At 46.9% G+C, this 12,199-nt stretch overlaps 1 protein-coding gene across 1 annotated transcript; it reads left to right on the top strand.

Annotated features, from left to right (window-relative positions):
* Positions 1–5,605: 5,605 nt before the first annotated feature.
* On the top strand, positions 5,606–11,129 carry LOC119305819. Its single transcript, XM_037582235.1, has 5 exons — positions 5,606–5,731; positions 6,148–6,245; positions 9,273–10,160; positions 10,258–10,425; positions 10,520–11,129. The coding sequence occupies exons 1-5, from the start codon at positions 5,683–5,685 to the stop codon at positions 10,883–10,885; spliced, it is 1,569 nt and encodes a 522-aa protein (XP_037438132.1). The 5' UTR covers positions 5,606–5,682; the 3' UTR covers positions 10,886–11,129.
* The last annotated feature ends 1,070 nt before the right edge of the window (positions 11,130–12,199 follow it).

The raw sequence follows: 12,199 nt of genomic DNA, 5'->3' as shown, positions 1-12,199 counted from the left end.
AACCGATGAGGCATGCAGCGCCATGCTGGCCAACCAGCTGATGTGTTGGTGAAATGGTAGGCTTCCACAAAGATCTACATGCCACCATGCAGGCACCTACTTAGCTGGCAAGCCTATCGCCGCACTGGAGTGGTGGTGAAGTGGAAAAGCCTTTGCCGGGCGCGGGTCTGGCCGTGGCCCAGTGATCGTCCCCGGCAAGGCTTGCCGGGGGCCTTGGAGTCGTACCCGGTAAGGGTCTTGCCGGGGGTCTTCATCTTCTGATCCCACGTGGATTCGTGGGTTGCCAATCTTCGTGAGGGGCTGCATGCTATCAGGCATGTGCTCTCCAAATCTTGGTTCTAACATTGTCAATGGAGTCAGAGCTCTCAACCCCAAGGGTGGGGGCCTTGTTGGTCTCTTCGCAAGCTGCCCAGGCAAGGAGCTTGTCGGGCGTGGCCCTGCTCGCCTCCTGCTGCTTGTTACCTTGAGCGTCTGTTTTGATATTCTTTGTTCATGTCTTGCCTCCTGCCGTCCTCCTCTGCCTTGCCAAGCCCTGCTGTAGGCGTGGCTGCGACCGTTCATGCACAAGTAAGGGGTACAGAAGTACCCATACTTTTTTACACCGACAGATAGAAAGGGGAGCGGAAGTGGAGCGGTAGTGGAAGGGCGGTACTACCGCTTGAAAGCGGTACTACCGCTCGTGCTACCGTCCCACTGCCGCGCAAGCCGACACGAAAAATTGCAACCCCGAAAGTAGCGGTACCACACGCGGCACTGCCGCCTAGCTCAGCTAAGCGGTACTATCGCTTGGGGTGCTACAAAGAAGCCAAAGCAAACAGATGGAAACACTAAAACCTGAATTGCCATAACTTCCACAAATGAGCTCCGAAATGAGAAAACTCAAGCTTGTTGGATAGAGGACAACAAGAACTATCCACTTGAGCTTGATAATGACGATCTTGACTCCCTCAAGTTGGACCACCATTCCTGATTGTGTTGGCTCCATGAAGATTAGTTGATTGCTCCCCCATACTCCACTATGGGTGAGCCATTCTTCGGCACATCTTCACAAGTCCATTGACACCACAATGGACGGAAAGCTTCAAGGATGATCTCTTCGTGATGCTCCACTTGAACTTGCACACCGCAACCTTGATGACGATCACCACTTGATGTCATCCTCCATGGGTTGTATGAGATCTTTCTCTTGATGCAAACCCATGGAAACATACCTAACCCCACATAGAACTCACATGTAGACCATGGGTTAGTACGCAAAGCTTAATGGACAATGCATACCATACCATGGGTTCACTTGATCCCTCTCGGTACATCTTGTGCCCTTTGTGTGTTGATAAACTTGATTCACTCTTTGTCTTATTCTTGATCAACTTTGAATCATGTCTTCTACATGACCACTCTTTGGATAATTCCTTGACTAGCACCTTGGTCATCTCATAAACTTCTTGAAACCAACACATGGACATCAAGAAAAGCCTATGGACAAATCCTTCAAATATAACTCAAGGCAACCATTAGTCCATAGAGATTGTCATTAATTACCAAAACCAAATATGGGGGCACCGCATGTTCTTTCACCAATGCTGATGAAGTTCTGTCTAATAGCCTTTCACCTGAAACGTAAAGCATCTAACCGAGTGCCAAGATGATGAAGATTCACGAGAAATATATTAAATCCATTAAGGCACGGTAGAATGATGGCCAACCAGCTACGCCACGTGACGCATGATGGTTGGTTGGGGAGGAAGCTTTTTATTTTTTATAGTTTTTTAAATGGAAGTGAGACATTTTTCTTTTTTATTTCATGAAAAGTTTTTCTATGCTTTTTTTTCTTTTCGAGATGGATGTGATGTCCACATGATGTAAGAATGGTTTTTTTATTTTGAGATGGAGATGAAATGCGCACAACATCCTCTCAAACGGCTTGCAATGGCGGACCCCAACCACTAGTATATATAAAAAGGAGGAAGAGAATGAAGTTGGTTGTCATGGCACACCAAGGACGAGATAACCAAAATAAACAGAAAGTGGATGAAACAAAGGTTGTCAGAGCTGCGATAAGAAGAATTCTTATCAGCAAGGCACCACCTGTATTGACGATTACTATGAACAGATTCAGCCACGACTCTCATGGTCGGTTCAACAGACTGAAAGGGCATGTGTGCTCTAAGAAGATGCTCGATTTGTGGCCGTGTAGGGCAAATAAGCCGCGGTGGCGCACCGGATGGGACCGGACCGTGTATGGGCGCGAGCAGGCCGCGTCGGGTGCACCACGGGCGCGGGGTAGACGTGCGTGTGTGTGTGTGTGCGTGATGCATGGGTGTGTCCATGCGAGTGAACACCGCACGAGTGCGTGGGGTAGCCGTTGGAGGTCAGGGACGCGGCGGCCATGCTGGTTCGTTGCGGGCTGGGCGCGGAGAGCGCGCGGGAGCGCGTTGTGCGCGCGCGCCGAGCGGGCCGAACCAGGTGGCGTGGTGGTCATGGGAGTGCGGGTCGTGGCCCGATGTTGCCCGCGTATAAAAGCCGCCGCGGTGATCGTTGTGATCAGGGCACGCCGGCGATGTCCATCGTACCGTACGGCGGCGGATCGGGCGGTGCGGTGGCGCATCCAGCGCCGGTGCTCACGGGGGAGAACTACGTCACCTGGGCCATCAAGGTGGAGGCCGACCTGGACGCCGCAAGACTGTGGGAGGCAGTGGTGCCGCCGAAGGACGCGGCGTCGGCGGTGATCGCCAAGAAAGACAAGCCGACGAGGGCTTATCTGCTCCGGGCGCTCGCCGACGACCTTCTGCTGCAGGTGGCCGCGAAGAAGACCGCGGCGGAGATTTGGAGCAGCTTGAAGGCTCGGTTCGTCGGGGCAGATCGCGTGTGCGCGGCGTGGCTGGGCACGTTGCGCGGGGAGTGGGAGCTCCTGCGCATGGCGAGCGACGAGTCGGTGGACACGTTTGCCGGGAAGATCAGCGGCATGGCGGCACGCTACATCGGGCTTGGGGCGACGCTCGACGATGCGGCGATGGTGAAGAAACTCCTATACTGCGTCCCGGATCGGCTGTACGCGACGGTCGCCGGAATGGAGAAGTTCTGCAATTTGAACTCGCTGCTCTTCGAGGACGCGCTCGGGCGCCTGAAGGCGTTCGACGAGCGGCTGCGTCGGCGTGGACAGGCAGGCGGCGAGGGCGCGGACGGGCATCTGTTGTACACCACGGCACAGTGGCGTGCGCGCGAGCGGCGTCGGGGAGGTGCGCGGGACAACAACGACGATGATGACGCGCGCAGCAACGCATCGGGCTTCGAAGGCAACCGGCGAGGGCGCTGCTACAAATGCGGCGATCGCGGCCACTTCAAGCGGGAGTGCCCGCTGATGAAGAAGGCGTCGGTGGCGGAGCATGCGATGGTGGTGGACGCCGGCGTCGAGGACGGTAGCCTACTCTGAGCGCGGCTTAGGGAGGTGCAGTGTAGGGCAAATAAGCCGCGGTGGCGCACCGGATGCGACCGGCCCGTGTATGGGGGCGAGAAGGACGCGTCGGGTGCGTATCATTGGATTGATAGAAGGAAAGCAGAAAAATACATAGAAGGATATAACACATAACACGGACTCATACATGAGAAGACGTGGACATGAGACCCGAAGCAGAGAGACACGGGATGCTCAGCCCGAATAAAACAAAAGATCACAACTAAACCACCAACCCAGGCCCAAGTAGAGGGGCAAGCCGAACCGGCCAAACATCAAACATCTCTAAATCCAGCACCGGGGACGCCGTGAGCAAGCAATATGGCGTCTTCAAGAAGGGGAGCGACGTCGTGACACCGCCGCCATCCGATCCAAAGAACCGGACCAAGGGTTTCCCCCATTGCTCGAAGAGGGGCACAGATAGAGGCCATGGCAGCGCCTCCAAGAAGGAAAACGACACCCACGGGTGCCGCCGCCACTGCCAGCATCGACGAGCCGAGCAGGGATTTCACCCTAGCCTAATTCTCAAATTTACGTTTAATTTGGGTGTCATCACCGGTTGCCACAGCCGCTGGCATCCCCGGCATGTTCGAAATGATGGAAAGGTAAAGAAAAGGCAATGAAAGCAATGGAGTGGAATCAAGCCATGAAGAGGAAGCAAGCGATAGAGGTAATGCTATTTGAGAGGGCTATGTAATGCTTGCGGCTTGAATTTGACATCTTGTTTGATTATGTGTGTTGTGATCTTGCAAAGTTTAAATTATCATATCATGTTTTGTTTCAATATGGTGATAGCCTTGTGTAGGATTTCTTGGTGGAACAACATGACTTTATTTCAAACTTCAAAGCTTGATGGGATACGGAGGTGATCTTTTTTTAGGAAAACTTCCAATCTATTCATCTTCAGTCATGACAATAGAAAAAACATTAAATAATAAAAATGCATCCATATCGGTAGATCCCCTAGTGACGATTACAAGCACTAAAGCGAGCTGAAGATGCATCACCGTCATTGCCCCTCCCTCGTCGGAGCCGGGCAAAATTTGTTGTAGGAGCAGTCAAAAAGTCGTTGAGGCCTTACAGGACCGGCACGCCAGAATAGCAACCTGCCATTGATGAAGAGACGCGTAGATCGGGAGGATCCAACCTGAAGGCACACGACCATAGACGAACAAAACCAGATCTGAGCAGATCCACCAAAGACTACCACCGATTGAATCTTGCGAGATCCGCCGAAGACAAACCTCCACACGCCCTCTGACGATGCTAGAAGCACCACCGGGACAGGGGCTAGGCGAGAAGAACATTATTCCATCTTCAGGAGTCGCCGTCGTCTCACCTTTCTGAGCAGGACATAAACCCTAACAAAACTCAAAGAAATATTGAAAAGCCGGAGCCCTCCTGCCGGCAAGGGCTAGGATCCACCATGCCGCCATGGCCCTAAGGCCACAGAAGACGAGGCAGATCGGCAGCACCGCCTGCGGAAGGCAGGAACACTAGTGTCCTGTTCGCTTTGGAGGAGGAGATGAGATCCCGATTGTCTACTACAAGAAAGTTTGCATGACTCCGATGAAAGAGGGGCGATGAAGGCGGCGCACCAACGGCTTGCTCCGGTGCTTATAGTCGTCATTAGGTGATCTACGCGCAGAGATATAATTTATTTTATTTCTAATGATGTTTGTTGTGTTGTCATGATATGTTTAATGAATAATCAGAAGTTAAAAAAAGTCTAGCGCGCATCTAGATGTGCTCTAGTTATTGCACATCTAAGTGAGTGAGTCAAGCATAAAGAGAAAAAGAAAAAAGAAAAAGAAAATATCGGCACGAATCTTAACGTAAGATCAATGACATAGGACTTAGATGTGTAATACTTATGACACATCTAGATGTGTTTTAGCAAAACTGTTAAAAAAACATGATGAAATATGTGAAGCCGATAGCAGCAACATCTCCCTAGTGGGCAACTTTAGAAAGAACATCTCTCCTGAAGGGCAACTTAATAGGAAAAAACATCTCCTGGTGGGCCCATGCGAGAGAGTTTCTCAGGGTTTTTGCACAGGAGGAGAGGCCCGGGGTCACACGCGGATTCCTTTCCCAAGAAAAAATCCCGAACGAACTGGATGCAAATAAATCTCAAAAAATAGAGGGTTCAAGAGTCAGAGGAGGCAGAGCGGAAAAGAGGGGATTTTCCGTGTCGACCCACGGGGCTGCTATCGCTCCGCCGTCTTATGATGTCGCCGAAGCAGGATCCTCGTCGCCGGCAAATCCAAGGCCGCCGTAAGCCACTGTTTCTTCGTCTCTGTTATTTTATCTTCATATGCCCTGGCTGGCACATACTCTAGGTCTCAAACTCAGGCTACTATTACTTCATATGCCCCCTTTATGTTCCAGTTGTTCATACAAAATATATTTACTTGGTAGGGAGGCGTGCAAAGGCAGTTTTCCCAAGCATATCCATCTCAGATCTCACTGTATTGTGTGCATCGCTGTCATGTTCTATTGGAAATTTTACAAGAAAGCTTTTCCTTATAAAATTGGAACTAGTTTATCTTTCTTACAATGTCATTGGTGTTCTTGCACAAAGCTGCACAACGGGTCATACTTATATTAGATCAGTATATATGTGTGTTGATGTGCTTGCTGTGTTCCTTCGTTTGCCCTTGTCTACTTACCATAACGATGACCTGCTGCAGATGTATCAGTTGGTTCAGTTGCTAAACGAAAGCGCTCGCAAGTGGATGTTTCTCAAACTGGCAAAAGATTAGGATATTCAGGCTCAAGCCTTTCGGAGGTATGTCAATAAACGCTGATAACGGAATACTATAACGATAGTAGATTTATCACTCTGCTACCTGAATGTATGAGTGAACTGCAATCGGCTACAATCCTTGCTAAGCTGCGATTCTGTTCCAACTTATAATGGTTGGGCTGTCAAAAACTTATAATGGTTGCGCTTTTAATTCTCCAGCACAAAACTTTGTTTCTCGTATCTGATTCCTTTATATCTTTATGTGTATACTCTGTAAAACTATTTTTCCTGGAACCAGCAGCATCTTGTGTCTCATTTACTCTGATTAATTACTACGGTCAAAATCACCTTTGTAGCCATTGCAGCTTGTCCTTAGCCTAGCCGCCTAGGGCTACTAGCACACCCAAGGAAAGTGGTTTGAACCTGGGTTGCTTGGTAGCACGGCCATATGTTTTACCATTGAGCTACCCAGTGATTCCCACAGCTACAAAATACTGTATAATATAATTGATGTAATGTGTGTGTATATGTGTGTACTACATATAATATATTTTTGATATATTTGTGCTAACTGAAACAACAAACTCGTCCTATGCTCTGATATTATCAATTTATCATAGCTCTGCATCAATAAAGCTGGGTAATGTTCAATATACTAGGATGAGCTAGCAGACAATGCTCAACATGAGTTATGTAATAAACTAAAATCTAGGATAAGCATCTAAACATCGCTGCAATGCAGCAACTAGTTCTACAATCCTAGTCTTCTCCAGAATCTGCAACTCCGCTTTGAAGATGCCAAACGATAGGATCTGTCACATTTAGGACACTGTGGTCCCAACCTCGGATATCTTATGCAAGTGTGCTTTAACCATGTGTTGTACTTGCATATGAATTGCACATTTCCTCCACTTCATGTAGTTTTCTCTACAATGTCCCCGTGACTCCTCAAAGGCTTCGTCTGTAGATCATTTGCTGCCACTTGCTAAAACAATAAGTGGAGCAGCTTCAGAGATGGCAAAGGGCCGGGCCAAGCAGATTTTGTCTTTTCTTGTATCTCTGCCTTCTTCTCCCAAACCACCCTCTTCTCCGATGCATGCAAGATGTAGAGGAAGGTAACTCGAGGAATGAGACGACAAGAGTCTTGTGTCATGTACTAGTGTCTGATGCAGATCTATGACAGACTTGTGACGTGCATCTTTTTTCCTGTTCCTTTTTTCTCATTATCACCCTGAAGAAAGACGTAAGACGATGCCTCCTCTGCCCTGGATTTTAGGCCGGTAAGCCTAATGCACAGTATCATGAATATTTTTGGTAAATTGCTCACCTCTCGGCTCGCCCCAGAGTTGCATTCTTTAGTTTCGGCGGGGCGGAGTGCGTTCATTAGAAGATCCATTCATGAAAATTTTCTTTTCGTCAAGAGTGTTCTGAAAGAAGTCACACCAAGAAGAAACATTTGCTTTCACAAAGCTCGACTTTGCCGTGGCTTTAGACTTGGTCCGTCCGGATTATCCTATCGGAGTTCTCAATCAGGGGCGAAGCTACGTGTGCTCCTGGGGTGGCTGTGGCCCCCCCAGCCTTGGCAAAAAGTGTGAAGGAAATTTTTTTAGAGGGTGTAGATGAGTATAAATTTAGTATTTGGCCCCCTCATGTCTGGATGATTTTTCATTTGCCCCCCCTGAACTTCCTCCCTAGCTCCGCCAGAGTTCTCAATGGTTTTGGTTTTAGCTTCAAATTGGAGGACTTGATTTCCCTAGTTCTTGCCACCTCCTATTCTCGAGTACTGCTAAATGGTGATCCAGCAAGACTTTTTGTGCACAGCAAAGGTCCGAGACAGGGGATTCCTTAGCCCCAATGCTTTTTATTCTTGCTCTGGAACCTCTTGAGAAGATCTTTTTTTCACTCTGCTATGGAGAATGGCCTTCTTTCCCTGGTCATGCAAAGAGCTGCTAGGACGAGGACCAGTTTTTATGCTGATGATGCGGCGCTGTTTATAAATCCTGTTGATGGTCTCAAGTCTTCTAAATTTCTATGGGGCTCTGTCTGGTCTGAAAGTGAATGTCGGCAAGTGTGTTGCTTATTATCCCATAAGATGTGAGAACCTTGATACCAGTGACATCTTATCTGCTTTTGGAGGACGGGTGGGCTCCCTGCCTTGCAACTATTTGGTCCTCCCACTATCTACCAGATTGCGTAGACGAGTTGAATTAGAGCCCTAGTAGATAAGATTACTGACAGGCTAAAGCCCTGGAAGGGAAAGCTCCTGGACAAAATGGGCCGCCTCACTCTGGTTAACTCGGTGCTTATTACTTCACCATCTTCACACCTTCCAAGTGGCTTATCAAGAAGATTGACAAAATTCGTAGGAGCTTCCTTTGGTGCGGTGATGAAGATGATAAAGGAGGAAGTGTTTGGTCAACTGGAGTAAGGTATGCTGGCCTAAAAGATGTGGATGTTTAGGTGTTAAAAAATCTGGTTTTCATCAGGAGGAGCGTTGCACCTGCGATGGCTGTGGTTTGGCTGTGAACGTTTAGTTTCCAACGGCTTATGCTCTTAGTTGGCGTGTTCCACTGAACAAGGCCATGGGTCTCCGCATGATACGTTTTCATGCCAGATGACATGCTCCTACCCTGTCCCAGCCTTGTCTGAAGCAACAAATGTTCTTCTTACGTGGAAAGGCTTAGCCACGACCTGGACACGTGTGCACACCATGCCTGATGCTGTGTCTGACACTGCACAAAGGTTTTGGTCTTATTACCTTGTACTTCGTCCGTTTCAAAATACTTGAGATTTTTCTTTGCTCCAAGTCAAACATTTTTAAGTTTGACCAAGTTCTATTGAAAAATATGCCAACATCTACAACACCAAGTTAGTTTCAATAGTTTCATTAAAAAATATTATAGTATTTGACGTAGTAAGATATTAATGTATTTTTCTATATACATGATCAAACTTAATGAAGTTCGACTTTGGACAGTTCTAGAAAAAGTATTTTGGAACGGATAGAGTACTTAATAATACTTTTTGCTCTGCAATTCAAAATTTGAATTTGTGCACTTACGCATGCAGGATATCTGGCGTCATATATGCTCCTTTTTGCCACTGAAAGATGCTGCGCGTGCTGCGAGCGTGTCTCACTCCTTTAAACGTTTCTGGAGGTGCCAGCCCAACCTCACCTTCAGTAAGAAAACAATGGGCTACAAGAAAAATGCACGTAGACGGAGAATAACAACAAGAGATTACAACAGCAGAGTTGACCATATTTTGAGAAACCACTTAGGCACTGGTGTGAAGACACTCAGGCTTAAATTATATGGTCTTTACAATGCCGACACCAGAAATTGTCTTGATAGTTGGCTCCAGATTGCTGTTACACCAGGCATAGAAGAACTCAGCCTCATATTTTCAAATATTGACCATTCATCAAACGAAGCAATCTACGAGTTTCCATGCTCACTTTTATCTAATGGCAGTGGAAACACCATTCGTGAGCTAGACCTTTTAGGTTGCGCCTTCCGCCCCACGGTAGGAATCGGTTGCACGGGAAGCCTGACGAGTCTATGTCTGTCTTGTGTGAATATTGAGAGTGATGAGTTGGGGTTCCTTCTTTCCAATTCTCTGGCTTTGGAGCGATTGGAACTCAAGGATTGCAGTGAGATATTTTCTATAAAGATACCTTCCCTGCTGCAGCGCCTCAGCTACCTGATGGTGTCCGGTTGTTCCATGCTGCAAGTGATTGAAAGCGAGGCTCCAAATATCTCCACTTTTCACTTTTTTCATGATGATGATGTTTTTTATGATGACGATGTTGATCGACAAGTACAGCTATTTCTTGGAGAATCACTGCGGATGAAGGAAATTTTCATATCACATTCCTGCGTTCTTCATTATGCTCTCGCCGTGCTCACATCCAGTATGCCGAATCTTGAAACTCTTACTATGTATTCGTATTACGAGGTACATACTCTAGAGCTTGAGGTGTCTATGGACATATGCGTATCTCTGAGTTATTATATAGCAAAGGGATTGATGTTAGATATTTTTATTTATGCAGATGGTCAGTACACCAACGCTAGCAAGCAAATTCCTCCACCTCAAGTATTTGAATATTTCTGTATTTGGATGGAAGTTTGCCTCGACACCTCGGTATGCGGACTATGATCTTTTCTCGCTGGTTTCTTGTCTCGACGCATCTCCTTGCTTGGAGACTTTCAACCTGGATGTAAGTAAATGTTGGCTTGCTGAGATATTTCTTAGTGACTGCTGTATTGTTTAGAGCAATAATAAATTCACGTGTGTTGGTTTTTCATCTGCAGGCACCAATGAGACGCCGGGAGCATGACTCAATTTCTGAAGACCCCTCCTCACAATTGGTGCGGATTCCAGGACAATGCTATGCCAATCTTAGGCATGTGAAGATCACTAAATTCCGCTCCACAAAGCTATTGGTTAAGCTCACATGTCATATTCTTGACAGCACACCGTCGCTCGAGTGCCTCACACTGGACATAACTGATGGTGGGCCGACTTGTTCCGAGCTTGACAGATGCTTTGTGGGCAAACAAACTTTTATGGAAGCCCCTAAAGCGCTTGCGGCTATCCAGACTTACATCGAGGGAAAAGTTCCCTCCACGGCTAAGTTGAATGTCGTGGAGCCTTGCAGCCGATGTCCTGCCCTTTGACTTGCAAGGGAGCTAACTTGGGGCGTTCCTGATGAAGAATCCGGCGATGAGTGACAAGATCCAGGGCATTGCTCCCTTGTGATGGGTGGGTGCCCTTGGTTAGGCCTTCCTTTATTATAGTTTAAGGTTATGTTGAGACTAGTTGTACGGCTGAGATATGGTAGTTTTGCCCCTTGCGTTGATTTCTTGTTATGGATGTTGAACATGGAGTTTGTGTCTGGTTTGGTTTCGTTTTAAATCCCCTATTGGTTGGAGCACAGAGACTGCTTGCTGGCTGAACATAATTCCAGTGGTTACGGAGATACTTAATCATGCGGGGTTTTTAGTGGTTTAATTTGATTTCTGTAGTGTTCATGTATAGACAAGCTTAGGGCAACTCGCCGATGCATTTCGTCCGACTGAGTCCGTATCTGTCCGGACAAAAACCACGGTCCAGCGCAGTGCACAAACGGACAGATGTCCGTTTTGCTGTCCATTTCGACCCATTTAATTTCAACCCAAATTTGAGTTGGGTTAGCGTCGCACATGGGCACACCTATGTCTTTTCTAGCGAGACCTAGGAACCCTCGTTGTAGTAGAGAACGAGATGGGCCGGCGACAACCAAAATTTTCTCTGTTTTTTTATGTTTTCTAATTCTTTTGCTTTACTTTTTTTATATTTTTATACTTAAAAAATATTGTAAGGGGCGTGCTACACGTCCGCCGGCTGGTCTTTTTAAAAGATCAGCCAGCTCGCGTGCCGTTAGATTTGACGCGTCGACGGCCTCCATCATTGCAACATAGATCTTGTTGTAGAAAATTTCTTCAATGGAGGCCTTGTTGCAGATTGTTTTTTGTAACAGAGGCTTTATGACATAAGAAAAATTGTGAGGAGTAAGGACACACGTCACGTGGGACGTGTTGTACGAAGTATGGAAGAAATTTGTGCAACATTGATGACGTTGCAGAAGTTGAAAAAAGTCGTGAGGAGCCAGCACACATGTCATGTTGGGACACATGCGGTGGGAATAAGAAGGCGGACGGGAGCCAAAAAATCGGTCAGTTGAGGGGAATCTTTTCCCATGCTCTAAACATATAAATATTGTAAAAAACACTCCCCAAATATATTTTTGAAAATGTTGACCAAGCATTTGAAAAATGTTAAATGTGCATAGAGGAAAAATTTATCACATATACGAAAAATGTATTAAGTATTTAAAAAAGTGTTAAACAAGTATTTTAGAAATGTTGATCAAGCATTTAAAAAATGCTAAATATGCATAGAGAAAACCAATTATCACGTATACGAAAAATGTATTCAAGTATTTTAAAAAG

This window comes from Triticum dicoccoides, chromosome 5B (genome assembly GCF_002162155.2).
Source record: "Triticum dicoccoides isolate Atlit2015 ecotype Zavitan chromosome 5B, WEW_v2.0, whole genome shotgun sequence".
Lineage (NCBI taxonomy): Eukaryota > Viridiplantae > Streptophyta > Magnoliopsida > Poales > Poaceae > Triticum > Triticum dicoccoides.
Note: the sequence above shows the minus strand (reverse complement) of the source record. Positions and strands in the feature narration are given on the sequence as shown.